At 47.5% G+C, this 25,786-nt stretch overlaps 1 protein-coding gene across 1 annotated transcript in view; it reads right to left on the bottom strand.

Moving 5' to 3' along the window:
• Positions 1–3,603: 3,603 nt before the first annotated feature.
• DDX46 (DEAD-box helicase 46) overlaps positions 3,604–25,786 on the bottom strand; it is a 39,864-nt gene continuing 17,681 nt past the window's right edge. Inside the window, exons 13-23 of the mRNA XM_029050151.2 lie at positions 24,307–24,389; positions 22,116–22,280; positions 20,053–20,215; positions 18,398–18,591; positions 16,868–17,005; positions 15,837–15,986; positions 13,882–14,058; positions 12,713–12,931; positions 12,041–12,185; positions 6,632–6,705; positions 3,604–5,390 (exon numbers count right to left, since the gene is read on the bottom strand). Coding sequence (XP_028905984.1) covers positions 5,343–5,390; positions 6,632–6,705; positions 12,041–12,185; positions 12,713–12,931; positions 13,882–14,058; positions 15,837–15,986; positions 16,868–17,005; positions 18,398–18,591; positions 20,053–20,215; positions 22,116–22,280; positions 24,307–24,389 — 1,556 coding nt within the window. The 3' untranslated portion in view covers positions 3,604–5,342. The remainder of the gene's footprint in view (positions 5,391–6,631; positions 6,706–12,040; positions 12,186–12,712; positions 12,932–13,881; positions 14,059–15,836; positions 15,987–16,867; positions 17,006–18,397; positions 18,592–20,052; positions 20,216–22,115; positions 22,281–24,306; positions 24,390–25,786) is intronic.

The raw sequence follows: 25,786 nt of genomic DNA, 5'->3' as shown, positions 1-25,786 counted from the left end.
GCTCTTTCCACTGGGCAACACTATTTCTCTGTATCTCAACTTGTCAACGTGAAGCATTAAACCCTAGGAATAGCCAGGCTTCCTGATGTAATCTTCAACGGGTGTTTGGCAAATATTTTCCTTTCAAATCCTGAAGTACTGAAGTTTGGAGACAACAATTTTTTCTCTGACCCATTAATCAGTGATAATTATCGAGCGCTTGCTTTACGCAGAGCACTATGCTGAAGCACTTGGGAGAGCACAACATAACAGAGTTGGTAGGCACGTTCCCTGTCTACAAAGAGCTCACAGTCTTGGGAAGAGTTTACTTTGAATGAACTGGGTGTGTTGGGGCCTTTCTGGCCTAGGAGAATTCACACACCAAGGGCAAATATTAAATTGGACCCACACACTGTTCTGTAGTATTAAACATCTGCCAATATGGGGTCTGCATTCAGCCCAGCTGCCTTTAAGGGGTGAATAAGTCTTGTGCTGGTGTGTTTTTTTTTAATTTTAAAAAAGTTGATATCAATTTCATTTAAGTAACACTTTCCTTTAACCATCCAGTTCTGGTGAGGGTCCACGAGGCATTTATTGCAGGACTTTGTCCTAGTCAGGGTCTGAGTGTGCCCTGGACAAGTGTTTCAAAGGCGGATGGTGAAATCCTGCCCCTTTAACAGCCTTCGCATTCATCCAAGAGAAGGGAGTCATATTTTGGGGGGCTCTTTTCAGTACTTTCCCTACTACTAGGGGCAGACATATTTCTGACTAACCAGGTACTACCAGCTTCCCCTCCTGAACCGGTCCTGCTCCCACCTTGCCTGCTGGCTCAGCAGGAGAGGAACTGGCAGGGCCAAGAGAGTGTTGACGAATCAATCAATCAAAAGCATTTATTGAGAGCTCACTATGTGCCCGGCACTGTGATAATAATAATGGTATTTGTTAAGCACTTATAATGCCAAGCACTGTTCTAAGCACTGGGATAGATACCAACTAATCAGATTGGACCCAGTCCCTGTCCAACACAGGGCTCAAGTCTTCATCACCATTTTACAGATGAGGTAACCAGAACAGAGAAATTACGTGACTTGCCCAAGGTCACAGAGCAGTTAGGTGGCGGAGCCAGGATTGGAACCCAGGTCTTTCTGACTCCCAGGCCCGGGCTCTATCCACTAGACCGTGCTGCTTCTCTGCAGGTTCCCCGTCTACATGGAACTTACGGGCTAGAGGGGTAGATGGATATTAAAGTAAATTACGGATATATGGCTATATACGTGATGCTGTGGAGCTGAGGGTTGGGAGAATTTTGAGGGCTTAAAGGGTACAGACCCAAATGCAGAGATAATGCTGAAGGGAGAGGGAGTAGAAATGAGGGATTAGTCAAGAAAGGCCTCTTGGAGATGCGATTCAAAGAGAGATTTGGAGTGAGGAGTGTGGCGGTCTGTCGGCTCTGAAGATTGAAGGAGTTTCAGGTCAGAGGGGGGATGTGGATGGGCTAGCAACGGCTGCACAAACCACTAGCACTAAAACCAATTCCCTCAAGTAGTCTCTCTGCTCCAAAGTCTCCGTGACTAGACCAAGGCTCATCCAACCCTATGGGCACGAGACTCCGTGCTAACCAAGGCCAGGTTGTCTATCCAAACGACCAGTTGGCATCATTTTTGAGAAACAGATCTTTCTTTTGTGCCCATGGAGCAACTTAAATACTCAGGATGGGGATCTCTGACGCCAGGCAGCCTTTCAAAGCTACAAAGACACTGTAGCCTTAAAGGTACTTTGAAGTGATTGACATACAGGTATGATGACATCCTCACGTTTTCTTTCTCCTAGCAACTAACCTTTCATTCCTTCCTTTTCTCCCCACATTATTGTAGCACTGTAAAGGATGTTAACTCTCACATGGTAGGGTTCCCTCCCACTTCGCCTAAAAACTATCTGCATTTGTGTTCAGGCTTGAATTTTCATTTGCTAGGCAAGTTTGCGCTAGCCCTCCCTACCACACACACATACCCACTTCCTATAGCTTCTTGTCTTATGCCGTCGAGTCTTTTCTGACCCACAGCAACTCCACGGATGCATCTCTCCCAGAAATCCCCACGCCTCCATCTGCAATCGTTCTGGTAGTGTACCCATTGAGTTTTCTCGGTAAAAATATGGAAGTGGCTTACCGTTGCCTCCTTCCGTGCAGTAAACTTGAGTCTCCGCTCTCGACTCTCTCCCGTGCCGCTGCTGCCCAGCACGGGTGAGTTTTGACTTGTGACAGGTGGCCTTCCACTCACTAGCCACTGGCCAAGCTAGGAATGCAGTGGGTGGGCCTCTGCTTGACTCTCCCTGGCCAGAACCGAACCTGGCAGAGTACAGAAAACTCTCCAGGTGCGATCCTGAGCATATGTCTAAATACTGTAGTGGATGTTCAATAGTTCTCTTCTGTTCCAAGGATCCCCCCAAACGGGTGGGGCTATTTTACCTCTGAAATGCCAGGTATTTTCACACATCACTGAGGCTCACTATCAAGGTGAGAAAACTTGGAAGGCTCAGGTGTGCTAATCTGAGCTACATTGGCAAAAATCGTGCAAGAATTTCACAGATAATGGCTCAATTTTGAAAGTTGACACTGTCCTGCTTTTTCTTCAGGAAAAAGTTTAGTACCTGAATTTTTGGACAAAACAAAATTTGATTTTTAGTTTGTATTCTACTAGATAGTAATAATAATGATGATGGTATTTGTTAAGCGCTTACTATGTGCGAAGCACTAAGTGCTGGGGGAATACAAGGTGATCAGGTTGTCCCACGTGGGGCTCAGTCTGAATCCCCATTTTACAGATGAGGTAACTGAGGCACAGAGAAGTGAAGTGACTTGCCCAAAGTCACACAGCTGACAAACGGTGGAGCCAGAATTAGAACTCATGATCTCTGACTCCCAAGCCCAGACTCTATCCAGTGAGCCACACAGCTTCCCCGTGAAATATTTTTATGATCTGAAGAGAAACAGTGCTATTTAAAAAAAAAAAAACCCTTCACACCAGGGTTAATTAAATGTCAGAACTTTACTAAAAATTGAGCCTTAAAGCCATGAACTCTGTAAGCCGGAACCATATCTGGGTCGAGCAAAATAATCAAAAGGGAAGTGAATTCCTTTCCATCGTGTGACTGGACCATATACAACGTGTGCAAAAGCCCATGCTCAAGCGTACACACACCACACTCCCTCACACATGCTCTCCTCACCCCACCTCAGCAGAACGTCCATAAACCCTCAGGCCTTGGGGGTGCGGTACAAGGGAGACAGGTTCTGTGCACAAGGGCGTTTGGGTAGGTGTGTTGTTTGTACATCCACTCACCTTCCAGCCTGATCCCGGATTCAGGGGTCACTCAAGAGCCAGTTCAGGGGAGTTTTGGAGAGTCAGGGAGTGGCCCAGCTGGGAGAGATGGGGTGGGAGGGCCGCACTCTCTCCAGGCCTCTTCCCCCCACCATCTCTTCCTCACCCAAGAGCTCCCGGGCCAGAAACATGAGTGGCTTGACCAGGAGTTGGACGGTCAACCAACACCCTTTCTGTGCTACTATAAAGGCAAAGCAGCATGGAAAACATTTGAATAAAAAATGGTTTTGAAAAACTACACTTCTAAGGTTTTTAAAATTTTTATTTGGGAGGAATTTAGAAAACATTTGAACAAATATTGATATTGTGTTAAAAAAACAAGTTAAAGGCTGTACATCCAATTTCTAAAAACCGAACTGTCCCTGTGAAGCTGGAAATGACAAATTAACAGTCTGTTTTCCTTAGAGTGGCCATTCTTTAAAATGACTTTTCTTGATAATTCGCAACCCAAAGTTGAAAGGCAGAAAATGCCACAACATGATAGAAATGTCTGAACCCTCCAAAAGTAACCCATCCTGGCTGAAAGTCTCAATTCTCCCCAAGCCCTGTGTGGCAATATACAGCTCTGTCAAAGGAGAACACAAACTCTCACAAGTGGAAGAAGATAAGCAAATAAATAACTGGGAGAGGAAGTCTTAAGACATCAAAGTTTGAAATGGCCTCATTTTCAGTTGGGTTAGTCACAAAAGTCCTTGCATTTTGCACGTGCTGCTTCTTGGCTCCACCCAGGAAAGCATACGTGTGATGGAAAACCAATTTATTTCCAGGATTCTTTTTCACTTTTCAAATTAACCCCCAACCCCACCCCCACAAAAAAAAACAAACCAACAAACAAAAAAAAAACCCCTTCAACGCTAAGCTAGGAATGCTTACCAGTTAAAAATTCAGAGTTGTGCAGTGCATTTTTTTTAAATCTTTAAAATGGTTCTGAAGGCAAGGAGGTCGGGCAATAAAGCCCTCACAGAGGATTTTACGTGAGTAAAGTAAAACGTTCCGTAGAAGTGGCATACTCCTGTTAACTCTCCTGTTTCTAGACAATGGGCAGTCCAGATAAATCTTCAAAGGTAAAACTGCCACAAGCTAACTGAGGAGGCACCAGAGGTTCCCATGCCTGGCGAAGCAAATATTAGTGGTGGTGTCAAAAAGTGCCAGGACTGTCCCAAAGAAACAAGTAGGGTTTGCTCCCCACAGCCCAAGCTGAGAGAGAGCTTCTCTGGGGAAATCAGAAAAATTAAAAAGAAAAAGCAAACAAACGAACCACAAAATGATTACTACAGATTTACACTTGGGGAAAGCTAAGTACTTCGAATGGCATCCTGAAATCCCTTGAAATGTAAAGAAAAGCAAAGGGGAAGGGCAGGAGAAAAACAAAAACCTATATATTTTGATGCTACAAAAAATTTTCATTTTATAAAAACACCAAGTTGTTCAGTTATTACCCATTTGCTCTGATAAAAGGTTAAAAGAAGGATTTGGAATCCAAATCCTACTTGTTCTAGGATAAAATTCTCATCTCCAGTCCTCATGGATGTTCCATGTATTTCCATGAGATTTACCCTTAAAATCGGGGAAACCAGACAAGGGAATTGTATCTTTTTTTGCTAGGAGATAATCAAAATGTCCTTGTTGATAAACCAAAGATGCAAGTGCACTTTATTGACTTGAATGGAAAGCTCAGAGTTGTAACTTAAATTGGAATCTGCCAGAAGAATTAAAATCTGTTTATTCAACATTTTTATAGTGGAAAGAATATAAATTTTACTGTAGATGAAATCAGTCTGCAAAATGATTGGCTTTAAAACTGATAAGTCTAAGGGACTGAATGAAGATCTCTTTAGCAAATACTGTTTCCTGTATAAAAAAAAAAAACAAACAGCGACAAAATAAAAAAAAATCTTAATTTACAACAGTGTAAACTGCAAAGACAATAGAAGCCACAAGGTTTCACATATCGGCAACTGGCAATCAGGGTTTTCCAGGTGTTTACAAAACTTTATATCTTCCTTTGTTCGTTGGTTGGTATGAATTTTGCTGCAATAAAAAAAGAAGGGTAAATTACAGTTCTTCCCCAAACACTCAGTTATAAACATTTTAGCCATAAAACTTTTCACTTTTCCTCCATTTTACAGTTGACTAAATTGGAAGCCCAAATCTAGTAAAGGAATGAATGATGATTTCTTGAGCCTTTTTCAGAAAACACATTTCTAGGACTCTTTAGGCACTGTCAGGGAAGCTGTCTCCCTGACTGGAGGCAGAAAAAGGTTAAATCTTTCAACAGCTTGTCATTTTCCTGTATTCACTCTGCTCCTCGCTGCCCGGCCATTTTTGGCTCTGTAATTTCTAGACCCACCAAGATGCTGAGACATAGTTAGGAGCAGGGCTTTTTCTGTGCATTTCACCGTAGTGTAACTGAATCTGTGGCAGGGGCCAACTCACCCTTCTCTTCCTAATAAATAAAAACTGGCAGTATTTGTTAGTGCTGGGGCAGATCAAAGTTCATCAGATTGGATACAGTCCCTGTCCCACAAGGAGCTTACAGTCTAAGGGAGAAGGTGAACAGTAATCAATCGTCATTTTAAAGATGAGGAAACTGAAGCCCAGACAAAATAAGTGACTTCCCCACGGTCCCACTGAACTTCCTTCCTCACAACTGTTTGATCTCTATTTTTTTAATGGGATCTAAGCACCTATCGCGTAAGGGGCACTGGGTCCGAGAGGACTCCACAGCATAAGAAAAGATAATGTACCAGGCAGTGTACTAAGCACTTATCTCCTTTCCAGTCTAACTTCCTAAGGATGTTTTGCTTTTCTGTTTGTTTTTAAGTGGTATTTGTTAAGCACTTACTCTGTTTGTTTGTTTTACAGTATCTGTTAAGTGTCAGGCACTGTTCTCAGCAGTGGGGTAGATACTGGCTAATCAGGTCGGACACAAGTCCATGTCCCACTTGGGGCTCACAGTCTTCACCCTCATTTTACAGCTGCGGTAACTGAGGCACAGAGGAAGTGAAATGACTTGCCCCAAGCCAGACGGCAAACAAGTGGAGCCGGGATGAGAAACCAGGTCCTCCCAGGCCCAGGCTCTGCACACTTTTAATAGTGCGATGCACCTTTGGGTTGAAGGATCTGAGAACAGATCCTCAGAACAGGTGTCAAGGTCCTGCCACAAGAGGTGTGGTTCCTTACACGAGTGCCAGCAGGCTCAAGGGCTCAGGGCGGGAGTGGGCTTTTTTAAACTCAGCAGAAAACAAAAAGCCCCACATGCTTTTACTTACCAGCCGGATCAGTTCTTCTTTTATAAGCCTGGTTATTTCTGCCTTGGCTTTCTGCACAGCCAGTTCATTGGCACCTGCGAGGGGAGAAACCACGTATTATTAGCATCCCACAGGATGTTTACATATGTTACTGGCCAGGGAGCGAACAGTGAAGGTCACTTTCAGGAACTGTGGAGTAGGCCAGGATAATCTTTCAAGGTTGGCTGTTCGAGTGGCAGCCACAGAGCAGGGCCCTTCTCATGAGTAACGTTAGCATGGTCAGCACGCTCAGACTCTCTCAGAAGATGGGCTCTTCAAAAACAGGCCTTTTTCCTGTCCCTTACTTCTGCAGAATTTAACAACAGCCACGGCCACTCCGGGTGGATTGAGAGAGACCACACCAGTGGGTGGAGTGAGGTCCAAGAGGGGCATCAAAGATGGCGGTAACCGTAAGCACCCGCAGCCAGCTCCCCGTAAAAGCCGATTTGAATCTGCTCTTTCCAGCCACTAGCAATAGATCCAGGGGTCGAAGGCCTTAAAGTCTGTTCTGATCACAGGCAAATGGGAAAAGGGTAGGCTCCCTACCCTGATGTTGAGAAAATCTCTACATGGAACAGGAGAGAGCTGAACTCAGGTGCTTGTTGGTTTCATTCATTCATTCATTCAATAGTATTTATTGAGTGCTTACTATGTGCAGAGCACTGTACTAAGCGCTTGGGATGAACAAGTCGGCAACAGACAGAGACAGTCCCTGCCGTTTGACGGGCTTACAGTCTAATAGGGGGAGACGGACAGACGAGAACAATGGCAATAAACAGAGTCAAGGGGAAGAACATCTCGTAAAAACAATGGCAACTAAACAGAATCAAGGCGATGTACAATTCATTAACAAAATAAATAGGGTAACGAAAATATATACAGTTGAGCGGACGACTGACACAACAGAAATAAAAGGAGGACGAAAAACACCCACGATGGGTGAAGATACAATAGCGGAACTCAGGATTTCAGTCCAAAAAGGGCCAGAAAATGACTGACGGAGGGGAAGAGAGAATGACCGTGAGCCTCTAAGGTGACTGGGATAGATTCTTCATTAAGGGAAAGACATGTTTTAAATGAAACACTTTGTTGCAGAAAAACTCAACCCCCCCCCATCAATCAGTTAATGATACTTACTGAGTGCTTAGTGTATGCAGAACACTGTACTGAGGGCTTGGGAGAGTTACAATGTTGGTAGACATGCTTGCTGCCCAAAAGGAGCTTACAGTCTACAAGTTGATACAGACATCAATATAAATAATTTATGACATGTAATTTATAGATATGTACATGTAAGTGCTGTGGGGCTGAGGGTAGGGTGAATAACAAATGCCCAAATATCACCCACAGCCCCACACCATCCTTGAAAAGAATGATCTTCATCTTTTACCTACTGAATATCTGGCAATTTCTCATCACTCAAGGGCACGGGCCACATCTAACCCTTCGTGTATATTTCCAAGCAGGTAATATGGTGTTCCGTTCAGAGTACGTGCTCAGTAAATGCTCTCGACGTTGAGGAGATGAGTGTCTGAGCTTGATCCAAAAATCAGGTCTAAATCAGGGCTAAAATGGCTCAGTGGGGCGGGGGTGAGAAATGAGGGTTAATGATCGTATTTGTTGGGTGAAGGAAAGGGTCAATGCTGAGATGCCCCTGGTGGGGACCATGACTAGGAGAATCAGAGAGGATTGTGTATAAAGAGCAAGGATCCTTGAGACAATACTGAAACAGACTTGCTGGCACCAGTTAGAAATGGACTTAACACCCTGGCGGGATAGAAGTGGAGTTTGACCCACGGCCTCGCCATAGCAACCAGACATGCGCAGTGGCAAAGATGAAGATTTTTAGGTGGGAAGAGTCCAATTTAAATGGTCACGCCAAGGGTATGGGACACACTGAGCTTCGGCAGTGGATGGTGTGGATGGGGCAAGAAGAGACCAACATTGCTCCACTCCAGATGGTGTGCAGGTGAACCGCGGGAGGTCAAATGCTGGCCCGAGTGCAGGGTCAAATGTCAGCCCGGTGTGTCTCTCTCGAGTTCTTACGTGCCGGGGGTTTCTGGTTCTTGGTCTCTGGGTCTTTCAACAGAAAGGACCACTCTGCCAGAGGGCGAGGGTCTGCCAGGGCCCAGCCGATGAAATCGGCTCTACTCACTTAATTGGTGCTGCTTGCCGCTGGGGTCGCTGGACGGGGGGGGGGCGGGTGGACTGACGGACGGGCAACAGGAGAACGCGTGGGGCCCCAGCTACCATTTTGTTACGGCTGACTTTGAGGCTTGAAAATCCACTCAACCATAAATGGACGCACTTAACTGAGGAAACTATCAAAAACCTCCCAGAATGGCCATTTCTGCCCTCTGATGCTAAAGGAGGAGGGCCCGGTTTGGGTAACCCAGACGCCAATAGAGCCTGCTGCATCTCCAATGTCAAGTCCCATTTTCCTGGACCAGACAGGCTTCCCCCATTTTGGACACTCAGCACGTAACCCTGTTCCTCCGTTGCCGCAAAAGACCCCCCAGTGTCCCCCACTAGGCGCTGCGGCTCAGGCACAACTCCTATACCCTCCCCTTGAAGGATCGACTGCACAGCTGCGGAAGCCAACACCGCCATCCCAGGCCCTTCTCCCGGTTTGGAAGGAGAGCTCCAGGGGTTACGGATACATGGAACGCTCCATGTCCAAAGAGGCCAGGGGACCAGGGAGCTGAGCCAGGCTAGGCTAGGCAAGCTTCCACAGGCATCACACACCACGGTGATTGCCTCTCAAGTTTCTGGAGCTCTGAGCCAAGGCAGAACCAGCCAGCCCAGCAACGGCGGCCTCGAGGCTAGACCTAGGAAGCGGGTGAACAGAGCAGCGAGGCCGGCACAGCTGTTGTATTATATACGGCTCTAGCACAGCACCTCGCTTCCATTTCATGGGCAATAAAAAAGCATTTAGAGAAAATTCCCATCCTGTATTTTTAGACTGGAAACATCTTCCGTGACTGATTTAAAAGAGAGAAAGTGCTACTTGAAAGCTTCTGCTAGCTCCATTTCACAAGCTTCCTCCTGTCATTTTCACACCAAGAAGCAACAGAGAACTATTAAGGTGACACCAGATGAGAGCACGATTGCATGCCAGAAAAGGACTGAAATTATTTGCTTCTGCATCCTGTGTGCCAAATTCTCTTCCTCCTAGAAAGCTCTAAACATAAACCCCCATCATATATGCAATTAGGTCAGTTTGATCATCATTTTTAGATTATTATACTTTTAAACAATTGTCACCTAAAATGTCTGCATTCGTTACCAAATCGTAACCGGAAAGAACTGCCTATCTGCCTAGCTCACCGTAAAAATAATAATAATTATATTTAAGCGCTTACTACAGGCCAAATACTGTTCTAAGCCAGGGGAGACACACAGAACAATCAGAACTGGACACAGTCCCCATCTCACCTGGGAAGGGAGAACAGGTATTTGACCCCTATTTTACAGATGAGGAGGCTGAGGCACAGAGAGCTTAAGTGACTTGCTCAAGGTCGCAGAAGGCAAGTGGCTGAGCCAGGGAGTAGAACCTAGGACCTCTGACCCCAAGTAGGCCACACTGCTTCTCTTTTAGATCAATCTACATGTTCTCAAGGACATCAGCCAGCCATCGAGCCCGAAGTATGTTCAAGTTCTGTTAGCATTCGGTCCTTTGCACCTTGAAGACATTTGGTCTTCAAAGAAAACCCTGCTGAGGGGACACCTTCTAAACTCAGATTAAAAATGGAAAAGCAAAGAGAAACCCAGGGAAAACACACGACACCTTAGACCACATTCCCTCTCTCTGCCTGCCTCTCTCAGGTCACATCTGAGAAAAACCATTGTGAACTGACTACCAGAGTCCAAATCCTGACATTAGTCAAATCCACACCCCATCAGGGCCCTCTGCCATTTTAAATTGCTAAGTAGCAGGCTGTTGGAACCTCCCTTGCCTGGGGTTCTCCTTCTGACTCTCTCAAATCATGAGAGAGGGACAACGTGCCTTTGAGCGGTGCTCTTAAGGGGCTAACGATAATCACAGAAAATAGGCCCTCTAAACGGTGCCAACTCCCCTGGGAAAGGGATGAAGACTGGAGCAGATTTAATATTCACCAAACTTGGTCTCCTGTTCCCATTTAAATCCCAACCCTGACCAGTAAACAAGTCTTGCCCCTTCTGGCCACACACTTTCAATGGCCCCCCACAATCTTTCTCGGCGCCAGAAACACATGGTCCCATCAATTAAGTTGCGGCTGCCCTGCCCTAGTCTAGGAAGGGCCCGTTCATTCATTCAATCATATTTCTTGAGCGCTTACTGTGTGCAAAGCACTGTACTAAGTGCTTTCCAGCCAGGAAAGGGTCTGAATGGGCTTCTTTTTCCTCCCCACAGGCTCCTTGTCTGTTTACTTGCCCTGCTCTGTGTTGTGCTTCTACCATTTCCTTGTTGTGCCTTGGTCCCTGCGTCTGTTTCGAGGGCTGGATGCCCTGCTACTTCACCGCCCGGAGGCCCCAGCCCAAGTTCCCGCTACCCATTTGGGATCGCCTTCTGTTCCATTGTACTTTCCCAAGCGCTTAGTATGGTGCTTTGCCCACAGTAAGTGCTCAATAAAGAAGGTTGACTGATTTGAAAATCTTTATGTTTTAAAAATGTGTCTGACCCACCTGACGGGTTTTCCGGAGTGGGAGGGGGACACGATTCTTTCTGTTTTATAACTGTGACAGGATTGGCAGAAGTGTTAATTCATTAATTAATTCATTCAATAGTATTTATTGAGAGCTTACTATGTGCAGAGCACTGTACTAAGCGCTTGGAATGTACAAATCGGTAACAGATACAGTCCCTGCCCTTTGACGGGCTTACAGTCTAATCGGGGGAGACAGACAAATCGGGGGAGACGGACAGCTGACAGAACCAGCAATCCCGATCCTTATACTGCTGGACAGAATGGCAGCTTCCTGATGTGTTCCAACAATTATCTTTGAGACCAAACTTGACCAGAAACTGGTCCCCAGCTGGATGTCATCGCCTTAGGCCTGGTTGACTCCCCCACATCTCTAACCTCCTGGAGGGCAGAGTTTGGGTCTACCCAGCCTCTTGAACTCTCCTGAGAGTTTAGTACAGTTCTCTGCTGAGAGTAAGGGCTCGATAAAACCTCCGACTGCCACTGCTTTGGTATGAAAATCTCAACTGGGATCCCAAACGAGCACTATCTCCTAAAGGCAGGAAGGGAGCCGTGAAGCAGGAGGAAGCCATTATTTGTCTGGGGCAACATCACAAAGGGCAAAGCAGGTCAGACAGCCCCTAATTCCCGATTCCTCGCTCCCCAGCTCTGACCTCATACTACTTGGGGAGTGTCCCTGCCAGGGAGTATTCCCTGCAGTACTTACTTTCAATTGCCAGGTAAATTTTTCGTTCTCCTTCCTTGGGCTCTTTGCCGGGAGGAAAATACGTCCCTCTGATTGTAATAGCAGCTTCAGAATATTCACTGATTCTCTGCAGAGCCTCCTTAGACGTAACTTTCCACCTAGCAGTCTGCGGAAGAGAATTAGGAGAGGCCCATTAATTTAAGCAAAGGGAAAAGAGCGGCCACATGATGCAACCTTTCATCACATCCTACGCCAAAGCAGCTCGGGAGAACCGCACGACACAAATGGGCCTCTTAAGTAACACAGTTGTTTCCTATTCACACATAGCACCCCGCAAGTATATTTAAAACACTCTCCGTCATTTTCTCATCCAAATCCCTTTGGTCTGGCTAGCGAGTTAACCGGTGACAGAAATACTCAATTTTAGACAGAAAGGGAGGTTTGGGGGAAGAAAGTGGGAAGGCACCTGAAGGCCTTATAAACCCTGAGCTACTTAAGGCAGAAAGCTGCTTGACGTACCAGGCACGACAAGGCTGTTGCCTAGATCTTGTAGGGATGAGGAATGGGGCCGGGGAGAGAGAAGCAAAAACCCTAGTGTGGGCTTAATCACGTTCACGGGGACGCTGAACGAGGCCCAGAAGAAAATGTTACGTGGTACCTATTCTACTGGGACGAAAGAAAGTTGCTACTTGCCTGTGGGAAGTCATTGATCTCTAATTCTTCTTCGTATCTCTTGAACGATTCGTTCTGTCCGCCCTCCTGCTTCTCTTCCTCTTGCTTGTCTATAGGCACGTAATTGAGCTTGGCGTTGATCTTCTCCGCAAGTTGCTCTGCGATGGTTTTTGCAGATACAGTGGGTGCCAGAATGGTGCCCCCTCGTAAAATGGCATTTGTGGCCTGCTGCATCACATCCTGCAATTTGAGAAAAAAAAAAACCATCCTCAAATCACGACCGGGGGCAAAGATCAGGCCAGAAGACCCTGCCGGAAATTCGGCTTGCATCCCGCCACTCCAGGCGGAGCCCAGAATGATACTCTCTCCCCGGAGGTAGGCAACAATGTGTCTCGGGGATCTGTTCTGGCTCCCTCGTGTTTAGTACAGTATGAACTGCGCTCAGTAAGCTCTCCAGAAAATCTCGTCTCATGTCAACAAGGCTTCTCCCAGCTAGTTTACTGACTGCCTCAGTTAATTGCCTGGAATTTCACTGAGAAGCACTATGCCTTTGTTGGACGGTTTCGACGTCCCCAACCGTTTGCTGATCTACTTCTCCCGTCGGTCACGAGGCATGGACCTTTCCCAAACCTGCATGTGCCTTAGGTGGCTGGACTGAAATTGCTGTCTTCTGATTAGACTCAAAGCCCAGGTAAAAACCCACTTCCACACCTCAAGCCCAGCACCTTACTGGTAAATGACTCTCCTGCACTTTTTTGGAACCTTCTCAACATTTCAAAACAAACATTCCTTTGATAGTATTATTAAAGTTCATTACCATCACCATTATTACTAATTAATAACACCACATGACAACAAACAGAACCACCCAGGGGAAATACGCTATTTTAGAGACAGTATGTGGGTTCTCTGCGGCCCTGGCGACATCTGTCGGGGGGATCCGTTACACCAGTGAACCCAACTGCAGCGAGGGTACTTAGAGCAGATTAATGAAAGCCTCAATTAAAAGACCTGAAGGGGGAAACTCTTCAGGCTTGGCAAGAGGTTCTGTAGCTGGGTGCTGTTACGTGAGGTTCATGTTAGCTCCCCGCTTTGAGAGAGAGAGAGAGAGAGAGAGAGAGAGAGAGAACACAAACTCAACTTAACTGCTGAATATGATGTCTAGGTTGAGCCATGGAATAAATACGTAATACCTGAGCCTCAGCTCCCAAATTCTTCTGGGCATTGATTCGGAGGGCCAGTCTCTTTGCGATTTCCAGCTTCTCCGCGTTCCCAGCAGTGGGGACGGGAACGCTCGATGTTCCAGGAGCTGCCATGTCCTTCACCCTCTTCTTGGAGTTGAACATGCTCTCGATCTGCTCGTCAATCTGAAATGGGAGGCACACGAAGGCAACTCACAAACCAGCCCACTGGAATCAGATCTGCAGGATTGCTCGCTTACTCAGAAAGATGAGTGCACATTGCTTATTCAGCCTTGTAAGGAATTGGAGGATGGATTCTTCGGGTTATAGCAGATTCTCTGGGAAATGTTTCTAACTCTAAAATAATCTTAAAAATTAGGGTTTAAATGTGGGGGGAAAAAGTCAAAAATCCTTCTATTATGAAAACATTGTCTTTGTTCAGTTTTTCTTAACATTTTCATTTCCAAAATGGTCTCTCACAAGGATGTACTGAAGGCATTTGTGAGATGGGTAGTCAATATTTCTGCTGCCTTCAACTTGAAATTTGTAATGTGTTATCGGGACAGTTTGGTCATTTTTAAATAAGTGAAATACCTCTTTGGGAGACCGAGGGGGCCTGCCCTTCTCCCCACTGCAGTGGGTCCGGGGTTTCCTGGGGTAACTGGCAATCCGGGGCCAGTTTTTGTTCATCTTGTGTGCGAGAGCCATCGTTCTTCTCGCCCCATTACCAGCCCTCACCACAAAGTCAAGGTGTGGGCTCTGTTACATCAGTGTGGCTCAGTGGAAAGAGCGCAGGATTGGGAATCAGAGGTCACGGGTTCTAATCCAGGCTCTGCCACTAGTCAGCTGTGTGACCTTGGGCAGGTCACTTAACTTCTCTGTGCCTCAGTTACCTCATCTGTCAAATGGGGATTAAAAAACTGTAAGTCTCATGTGGGACAACCTGATCACCTTGTATCCCCCAGCGCTTAGAACAGGGCTTTGTACATAGTAAGCACTTAACAAATATCACAATTTATTTTACATGGAATCGGGAACCCGCGAATCTGAAGCAGAGGGTTGGAACATGACAGGGTGTGTCGGGATGGGAAGGGTTTGGTCGTTTAAAGATTCAACCGGTTTCTAAAAAAGCGTTGGCCGCGCAGGTGCTCTGGAACAGCAGCGGCGACATTAGTGAGCCTATGGCGTAGTGGAGAGTGCGGCCAGGGAGTTAGAAGACCATGGGTTCTAATCCCTGCTTTGCCACTTGTCTGCTGTGTGGCCTTGGGCAAGCCGCTTCACTTCGCTGTGCCTCCATTATCTCATCTATAAAATGGGGATTGAGACTGCGAGCCCCATGTGGGACAGGGACCGTGTCCAACCCAATTTGCTGGTATCCACCCCAGGGCTTAGTACAGTAGCATGTGTAAGCCTGGCACGTAGTGAGCGCTTACCAAATATCAAAACTATTATTACTATTATTGTATGATAAAAATCAAAGCTCAAATATTTAATGCAAACCAGATCGTCAGCCAAATTTTAAATATTATCAAATAAAACTAGATCATGACCCACCCTCTGCTGTGAATTACTTGTGTCTTTTAAACCCCCATGCTCCCTACCCTCTAGGTAAAAAGCATTTCTGGAGCCCTGGGTTTCCAACCTGGGTTCAAGAACCGATCACCTGAGGGAAGCCAGGAGGAGACTCCATGGGCCAAGCCTTCCCATAGGTGAGTACAACCCCCTCAGAACCAAACCACTGGACTCCGGGGTTCCAACCTTAAGACGGCTGCTATGTTGGGCTTGTGCCCCAGCAAGATGCCCTGTCCTGAACAAACACCATTACATTCACAAAGCAGAGAGAGACTTGGCTGGGGTTTGGAGGGAAGTCTCTCCCCCAGTGAGAACCCGGAAGGATGGGACAGGTCGTTATGCGCTGTGCTGTCCATTCCGGCGACAGTGAGGCTTGGGGCCAGAATACTTACGTCGACAGCGGTGTCTTCATCGTCGGAATCCTGCAGACCCAGTGCCGCTTTTTGCAATTTCTTCCTCTCATTGGCCAGGGCCTGTTCTGTTTCATCAAATTTGAACCCTTTTCCAGAAAATCCACTACTCTTCTTAATGGTCTTACCCTCCTAGGAAAAATAAACCACATGCACATCGATAACACAGCTTCAATCAGATGCAAATTAAATCAACTTTATCAGAGAGAGATAGGAAGCAACATGACCTAGTGGAAAGAGCATGGACCTGGGAGTCAGAAGGACCTGGGGTGTAATTCCTGCTTGGCCACTTGTCTGCTGCGTGACCTTAGGCAAGTCACTTCACTTCTCTGGGACTCAGTTTTCCTCTGTGAAATACAGATTAAGACTGTGAGCCCCATGAGGAACATGGACTGTGTCCAACCTGATTACCTTGTATGTACCCCGCGGTGCTTAGTATAGTGCCTGGCACATAGTAAGCACTTAACAAATACCACGAAAAAAAGGCGGGGAGGCAAAAGAAGGTGAGCAGGAATAAGCAACCTCAACTCCAACTCCTCTAAAGTGCAATCACCACGATGCAATCATTTGGGAAAGGGAACCAGGAGCAAGGTGAAATGGAGAACATGGGCAAGATGGCTTTGAGTGGGTTTTGGTCCAGAACTGGCAGCCAAGCATAAAACAGCCACAACTACAAGCTTTCAATAGCTCACATAACCCAAAACTGGGACAGCTCAAACACGCTTTCATACTTGAGTTCTTTAAAACATGAACTTCAATTTAGACAGACTATTTTGACAAACTCACAGAGTATTTTTATGAAGTGATTGGATCCAATACAGTAACCTGACCGTCCCTCCCTAATCCCTGAAGGATCCTAGAACCGGCTGATCCAAGGGGGCCCAGAGAGGATGGCCGCTGCCCTTTCCATTTAGGTGGCCCAGACGGACATCCCCCGTTCCTAGGGACAGGACGGAATGGCTGTGCCCAGTGGCTCGGGCAAGCTCAGAGGGGAGGGAGGAGAGGTCACTCACGGCTTTCTGCTGGTCTTTGAAGTCACTCCAAAGTTTCTCCAGGTCGGCCGGCACGGCAGTCCCGGACAATTCCAGAGCTTTTATTATGTCCCCAGCGTATCGCGCTTGGTCCTCGGTGATGAAAGTGAAAGCATGGCCCTGGGGGAAGAGGGAGAACGGGACATAAATACCTAACGGACAGCACTGGAGCCTGAAATTCTGCTCCTCCAGCCACAGCACCCTAATGATTTTGGCTTTATTCTGTGTATTTGTGTTGTGCTGTAATATTTCACTACTCCTGATGTGTCTGCCTCCTAGTCCCTTCTCTCCACTTATACCCTTACACTGTGAGCCCCCGACAGGAGGGGACCACCTGAGCACTCTCTCCTAGTGCTTAGAAAAGTGCTCTGCACAAGTAAGCCCTTAAATAATACTATTACTGCTACTACACTGTAGCTGCAAATGATGGCCCCAGGTCGTGGGAATAGCCAAACCCCAAACTCTGAAATAAAATTCAATTTGCAGCCTGGGGGAAATTCCAGTCTCCATTCTGGCAGGGTGGAACGAGAAACACTACAGGAGATGTTTGCGCCAGGAAATTCTCCTCTGAGCTACCTGGTCCTTTCCTGCCAAAACTTGCATGGTAGTGATTGTCCCTAATGCAGAGTGGTGGACAGAGTCGGCTCTGGAATCAAGTCCAATCTGGCCCCCAGTCTGCTGGAGGTGTGGCCCGAGCTGAAGCACGCCGGGCCCCACCGTCTGGGCAAAGTCTTCGTTTGGGTCACCCGATACCTCGGTCCACTGCCTGTCCTCTGCTAAATACTCAAGACTCAACTTCAGGCTTCGATGCAGTGCCACGATCTGCACTTAACTGATTGACTGAGGGCCAAAAGGGCTGCCAACCGATGCAACGTGGTCGAGTGGAAAGAGTACGGGACTGGGTGGGGGTCAGGAGGCATAGGTTCTAATCCCAGATCCACCTGCTGGCCTGCTACACGGCTTTGGGCAAGCCACTTCACTCCGGGCCGCCGTTTCCTCAACTGTAAAATGGGGATCAGCTATCTGCTTTCCCCACTTCAGACTGTGAGTCTCATGTGAGGGGGGACTGCGTCCTATACGATTCCCATGTCCCAACACCAGGACTTGGTACATAATAAGAATGTAATGAATTTCCAAATTCCCTAAGGTTGGCATCATACCATTATGGATTCTCTGGGGTTGGGGCCCCAGATGTGAAAGACACACTCTTTGGCCTTGGGGAGTTCTGTGGCCTTTCTGAGGACACACAAGTGGAGGCGTTCTCCTATCTGCTCTAGACCGTGAGCTCGTTGTGGGCAGGGACCGTGTCTGCTAATTCTGTCATCCTGGACTCCTCCAAGCACTTAGTACAGTGCTCTGCACATAGTAAGTGCTCAGTAAGTACCACTGACTGACTGATTTGCTCTAAGCTTCCTGGAAATCAGGACCAGCCCACCCAACCACTATCCCAGAATCTCGATGTTAGCTGGAAATTAGAAAAGGGGTGAGAAAAAGAAAATCCATCCTCTTTACTTTGTTGCCCGCTCTCCCGGTGCGGCCTGCACGGTGCACGTAGTCCTCGTAGTGATTGGGGCAGCTGTAATTGACCACTAGGATGAGGTGTTTCACATCCAGCCCACGGGCGGCCACAGAGGTGGCCACCAGAAGTTTGCACGTCCCGCTCTTGAAGTCGTTGATTATGCTATCCCGGTCATACTGGTCGATGCCTGCAAACAAACCAGGACTGCTTGTAAAGCCCACCGGCAGGCATGGAGACCCCGCCTCGGCTTTCATCCGACAGGCCAGGTCTCAGCAAAACAGGGGACTGGACTGGCACGATTTTAAGAGTTGGAACAGAACGAACAGGGCAAACTCCAGAAACACCAGTAATACCCCATCTGGGACTTTCGGGAAGTAGGTGACTTGAGAAACATAGTCGGGGGAGAAAAGTAGGAGGTGGAAAGGCACTGCGTTGGAATCCACACCCGGGCAGAATCCTTGCCAGTACATTTTGTTAGAGCCCGGGGCCTGGTAGTCAGAAGGTAATGGGTTCTAATCCTGGCTCCACCACACGTCTGCTTTGGGACCTTGGGAAAGTCACTTTACTTCTGTATGCCACATTTACCTCCTCTGTAAAATGAAGATTGAGACTGTGAGCCCCATGTGGGACTGGGGCTGTGTCCAAACTGATTTGCTTGTATCCACCGCAGCGCTTAGCAGAGTGCTTGGCTCACAGTAAGCGCTTAACAAATATTACAATTATTATTATTCCCTCTCCTTGGCTTTTCCCTGCAGGCCTTTAACATCCCCCACCCGCCACTGCCATCGCTGGCTTGCCCTCCTATCTGGCACCAGTGGAGCGGGTGGAAAATGAGGCTGCAGCCATTTGGGCTGGGGATTCCCCCCCGCCCCCCAATCTGAGTCCCTGGGCCCGCTGAGCAGCGCCGCCATAATTCCTGGCACTGCCTCCTCTCTTCCCCTCCCCCTCTTCCATGTCATCGCTGCCGCTCCATGAAGGTACCCAAGACCCATGAGCCTTGGCAACCACCAAGCTCACCAACCCACTATACCATTTCAGGGGAGCAGCGTGGCCTAGAGGAAGGAACACGGGCCTGGGAGTCGGATGATTTTGACTCTGATTCCAGCTCTGCCACCTGTCTGTTCTGTAACCTTGACTTCTCCGTGCCTCAGTTTCCGCTGAGGGTTCAACTGTTGGGATCCACATTGCGATCCCAATGTGGGAAAGAGACTGTGTCTGACCGGATCAACTTGTACCTGCTCCCAGGGCTTAGAATGGTGCTTGACACACAGTGTGAAACGAATACTATTTTCTTAAAAAAAGCCATCCCCAGCTTTTAGTGTGCATTGGCTGAATATGGATAAACCATACAGGTTGAAAAACAATGCTTGGGGATTCAGCTTTAAAAAACTGGCTTCTACGGAGCTTGTCGACTGATTTTCCTCTAAAATGAAGCCGGTGTCCAGGCTGTGGTCTGTCAGTCTTCCTAGACAGCCAGTCCATCTCAGACCGATAGCCCCCCACTCCTCTCGCTTCTGCCAGTTTTACCGGAGACTGAGCAGGCGGCGCTGATGCTGCTTATTCTGGAGAGGAGCAGTCAACAAGTGACGGAGAATTTCGAGAAGCAACCTAAGCCCCAACCAAATGCCTCCACGTAAGCGCGCGTTACCTCCATGCAGAGACATGCAGGGATAAGAGGCTCTCATCAAGTCTTTCAGCAGCCCGTCGGCATGTTCCTGTTTATCTACAAAGATGATGACCGATCCCGACTCCTGGTAATGGCCCAGCAGTTCAAGCAACTTCAAGAATTTGTTCTCTTCTTCTATCACAATCTAAAAACACCAAGAACACCAAGAACAGTAGGACCGCTTCCTGAAAATACACCGCTCTGTCTGCTCGATCTAAATTTCCAGCAAAGGGATCGCCCTCGATGACTTCCCGATGCATTCGGCCCCTTCTAAATGTGCGGGTTCACTCGGCCTGCTGGCTGGAACGCCGTTGGGTGTTGGGGGACGGTCACCCAGCAAGGCCGGCCTGTTTGGAGCTGGTGTACTGGGGAAGCGGGAGAAATGGGGTTTCCCCAGGAGCACGTGTGCCCAGACACTATGACGGCCTAGGTTTTCCTTAACTCGGGGCTCTGCAAAAATACAAACCCCATATTCTAGGTACTCTGGGTGTACCACCTACAAGATATACTGGACGATTTCTTTGTGCAGAGACATCACCCCCCAAAAAGTCTAAACCCCCGTACTGCATTTACTTTACACACCCTAATACATCTTCTATCTTATTTATTTCAATATCTATCTCCCCATCACACCTTGGGCTCTTTCAGAGCAGTGTTTTCTAACTCTCTGGTTCTTGCCTAGATGCTCAGGACACTGCCCTGCATACAACCGGTGCCCGATAAATGTTACTGATGGGAAACGGCTACTTTTTCAGCCAGAGAACAAGGAAAATGATAAGCACTTAGCACAGTGCTCTGCACAGTCCGCGTTCGATAAATACCATTGATTGACTGATCTCATGAAGGTACTCTCTCCCATCTGTGCGAAGAGGGGGACAATTTCTCCAGGTCCGGAGATGGGCACAGAAATGCCCTCTAACCTTTCTGTGTGCCTCTGGCTCCAGGCACTAGGTCCTAGGTCTCCAGTTGATCGCTTCCCTTGCCGGCAGCCAGCTGGGCAGCCAGCTGGAAGTGGAGGCACACTTGGGTTAGGGGGTCTAGGTGTGCCAAATTCATAATCCACAGGAGTAGGTTACGAGATTTACACCTCTCATTGCCGCCCAGCATTTTGAGAGACGGAGGCAGCCCGCCCTCCAATGCGGCCCCGTGTGACCGAGTTCCTTGTTATAAAAGCGGGGCTGTCAGGGCAGTCGTTGGGATGGGAGGCCCCTAGGCAAATCGAAGGAGCAGCTTGGGCCGGCCTGAGGCCAAACCAAGTCTGCCGAACTGGTCTCCATCTATCTCTTGCTCCTGATTCACCGAAAGGGAAGATGTTGCTCCTGAAGGTGACCCTGCGAGCCCTGGACTCTGAGGGTTTGGCAGCGGACCCCAATCTTTTGCCTAAGAACTAGGTGTTCCATCTGCTGCATTTATGAGGACTCTGGTCCCTCTCAGTCCAAGGTGGAGGCGGAGAGGCCAAACTCCCTTGTCCTGAGCCTGGCCTAATCCTGACTCCTTTTTCCCTAACTTGGCTGAGGCCCCCAAGCTCGCTCCCCCTCCCTCCACAGAGAGGGAAGATAAGAAGACCCGGAAAACCCCAAGAAACAACTGCAGTGCCACCCCAAGAAACAACTGTGGTGCCCCAGGAGGTAAAACCTGGCCGGGACCCAAACTCGGTCTTTCAAAGCTTGGGCTGGGCCAAAGAGAGCAGGTCTCTTTTTAAAACTAGCTGGCTGGATTTTCAAGAGAATACTATCCACTTTCCTGTACTGAAACTCCTCCAGAACCATCCTGGTTCCAGTACGCACACCAGGTGCTGATAGAGGGGGAGAACTTAGCCGAACACCATGGCCCGCCCCTGAGAGGTCTGAGTGCCCATACCAGAAATGCAGCCGATAATTTTTGGGCTCAGAAGTTGTTCAGCTGATGGTTTATAAATCCCCTACCCCTAATTTCCATCGCAATAGGGGATAGAGGATACTGTCCCCAGGACCCATACCGCCTCCCAGAGTGACCCGCCCAGGGGAGACCAGCTGCCCATGCACAGCCCCGCAGCGGTCACTTACCACCTGCTGCTCCACGTCGGAGCAAACCACGCTCCTCCCGCCGACCTGCACCTCCACAGGCTTGTTCAGGATGCGGCGAGCCAGAGCCTCCATGGCTCTGGGGAAGGTGGCCGAAAACATGACGGTCTGGCGATCGGGCCGGACGTTGTCCACGATGCGCATGACCTGGAGGAGACAGGGTAGAGGTGATGTGGTGATGTAGGTCACGGTCCGCACCCTCCCAGGAATTCTGGGTAAGATATCTCCAGCCTGGAGAGGTTTGCTCAAGACTTCCCGTGCTCGGCCTGTTGACACCCTGGCTTGGCTGTACATTCAACCCCACTACTTAGGAAGAGAGCCCAGGGCCAGGGACAATCAACTCAAAAAGGGCCAGCTGAAGACCGGCCGTTCTTACAGTTTCCTGTCCCGGTCGCTATATGTCTCTGAAAAAACAACTGCCTTCCACAGTCCCATTTGATTCTGGCTTCTCCTCTTCCTACGGCAGGTACCAGACTTAAGTTAAATCCGCTTTCTTAAACTTTCACTGATGAATATTTCCCATGATTTTCAGAAATTCAATTAAAATAAAATCTGCTCATGAATTAAATAGTAGGTTCCTTTTAAAACCCAGGAAATGACTCACTCTCCTGAAAATACAAAGAATGCGTGCATGTCATCTCATATTCCCAATTGGCAATTCCCCTCCCACTTAAAACCAGGACTTCTGTTAAACTTTTAAATACTCAGTTGCCATTCATTCCTTTCATCTAGAAGACTTTGGACTAATGCCATAAGCTACAGTCTGCTTTGTCCTCAGGCTGCAGAAAATAGGATGAAGAGCACAAGGGAAGTTTAATCATTTCAGAGTGCTACACAACAGGATGGGTGGCAGGACGGTCAGGAGAGGTTATCGGTTTGCAAAGACGGAATCAAAGGGTGAAGAGGAATCAGCAGTCATCCGGTCCATCCCCGTCCCCAAGCCATCCCAGAAAGTCAACTGTCCACCCATCCACACACATCTTTCTAACAATTCTCCGGTTCTTTAGACACTTCTGGGAAAGATGGGAGAGTTGAAGAAGGGAAGGGACTAGAGAGGGGCAGAGGAGATTTTAGGAAGATCGTATCTGACGGTTTCACTTTTCTCAATAAAGTAGCTGGTCGGGTCATTAAGGGCAAGGGATGTGGGAGGCAGGGGGACGGGGGTTTGAGAAGAGAGTTAAACATCTGGAACAACTGGTGAGGGCAATGGCACGGACAAGGAAATAATAAGGATGGAGGGAGTGGGGGGAGAAGGAAATGAGGGGTTAGTCAGGGAAGGTCTCTTGGAGGAGCTGTGCCTTCAATAAGGCTTTGAAATGTGGGGAGAGTAACTGTCTGCCGGATATGAAGGCGGAGGGCGTTCCAAGCCAGAAGCAGGACGTGGGCGAGAGGTCGGCGGCGAGACAGACGAGATCCAGGTATAGTGAGTAGAATGGCAATAGAGAAGCAAATGGTGCGGGCTGGGTTGCAGTAGGAGAGTAGCGAGGTGAGTTAGGATGGGGTAGAGTGATCGAGTGCTTTAAAGCTGACGGTAAGGAGCTTCCTCTAAGACAGACCGTCACTCTCCCAACCTTTAAAGCCTTATTAAAATCATATCTCCTCCAAGAGGCCTTCCCTAAGTTCTCAGTTCCCCTACTCCCTCTACCTTCTGCATCACCCTTGGACTTGAATTTGTACCCTTTAAATTCACCCCACCATCAGCCCCACAGCACATGTGTATGTACCAGTAATTTATTTAAATGACAGTCTTCTCCTCTAGGCTGTAAACTCCTTGTGGGCAGGGCATATGTCTATCAACTCAGTTACACTGCATTCTTCCAAGCACTTAGTACAATATCACTGTGATTGACAGATTCCAGCAGCATGCAGCTTCCACAAATTTTAGAAGGCCCCGACAGGACACCTTTACCACTGGACTCAACAGATTCAGTACATTTATGTAGTCTTTCAGGCTACTGAACATTCGTTTTTCCTACTACGTTCTGCAGCCAATCCCCTCCCCTCCATATTTTCCCACTGGGAGCCCCTGATGGGCCAGGGATTCTGCCTAACTCCCACTTGTATAATTTTTCTCAGCATCGAGTGCAGTGCTCTGCACACAGTCAGCACTTTAAAAATGGGTCAGGGGGAAGACACCGCTATTCAAGTACAAGAATATCTGATGGTCAATTACCTGTGGCTCAAAACCCATGTCAAACATCCTGTCTGCTTCATCCAGGACAACATACGTCACCCTGCGAAGGTTTGTTACCCGGCCTAGAACAAGGAGAGAGAATAGAAAACAAGGGGATGGGGTAGGGGGGAGAAGGGAGTTAGTCCACAGTCATTTTCCCCTCCGAGGAATTTTTAAAACTATGAAAGGGAGCTAAACTGACTGGAGTGGGTAAGCTCAGTATCTTTAAAACAACGACTGAGTGCTCTGACGAGCGGGTCTTAATCGAATGGTCAAAACATTCTGGCAACGGGTACATTGAGGCCCTGTATTTTTTTTCAAACTGCTCTTGCATACCATCATAGGGCCTGAAGAACCTGTAAAATTCAGAAAACAGCCCTCTCCAAAACACATCATAAAACTAAGACTGAGAGGAAGCATCGAGCCACATCAGCCATTATCTGACAGCATCACCTAGGAAAAAACATATTAGAGATTACAGCGTATGTGTGGAAGGCAAAAAACCTCCCTTCATTCTGTAACCCGCATATCTCCACAGATCTATAAACCATCTACTGCTATTATGGAACATTCACTGGAAACTGCTACATCCCCTTATATGGAATACAAACACAAAAACGCTTTCTGCAAGAGATCTCCTAAGATCCTCAACCAACCCAATTGGTTGACATTGGCCTTAGATGTAGGTAAATAAAACGGGCTTCACAGCCAGTGCGAGAGGAGCGAGTGGAAGAAGGGCAATCTTTCCTTAAGAATCTATCAATGAGGATTTCAACAGAAGCAAATGGTTTTACCCATCAGCTTGCAAATAAAAGGCATCTGCGGGACAGTTATTAAAGAAGATACAGGAGGTGACAAAGGAATAAAATAAAATAAAATAAAGGCAAATCAATCAAGTCACATTTCAGAAGGAAAGTGAAGCAGTGCAACATCAAAGAAAAGAATTGGCTAGGCGACATTCCAAACTATTTTCCTAGTCCTCTCTAACGTCTTTTGAGGTTAACTTGACTTCACATTAAACCGAGTGATTAAGAAACTTTACACAAAGAAGCATTCCCTGCAGGCTGCAAAATTATTTTGCTAGGTAAGACATGGATATACAAATCCCAGAAAAATACTTTTTTTCAGACTTCCAAAAATAAGCTAAAATAAGAGATTTCTAAAAATCTATCCATTTCACCCTTTAATATCCGCAGCCCCGAGTCACTTTACAAAGTTTGGGATCATTAATTCACCTACCTTTGCTGGTTTAAGTCTCGGAAGCCCAGTTCTATAAATCTCGAAGGGCCTTTTCCCACAGAAGTTAAATAATGTAAACAGTTTAGTAACGGTTTTGATTTGGCATTCGTCAATCAAGCATCAAACTTTGTCTAAAAACATGCAACGTTTACAAAAAAAAAAACAAATTTCCTGAAGCTCTAATATCTTCACCGGATCATCTAGTATTCCAAGAAAATGCTAGCTTCCGGAGAGAGAAGGG

Source organism: Ornithorhynchus anatinus, chromosome X1, assembly GCF_004115215.2.
Source record: "Ornithorhynchus anatinus isolate Pmale09 chromosome X1, mOrnAna1.pri.v4, whole genome shotgun sequence".
Classification (NCBI taxonomy): domain Eukaryota; kingdom Metazoa; phylum Chordata; class Mammalia; order Monotremata; family Ornithorhynchidae; genus Ornithorhynchus; species Ornithorhynchus anatinus.
The sequence above is the reverse complement of the archived record's forward strand: the minus strand, read 5'-3'. Positions and strand labels throughout refer to the sequence as shown.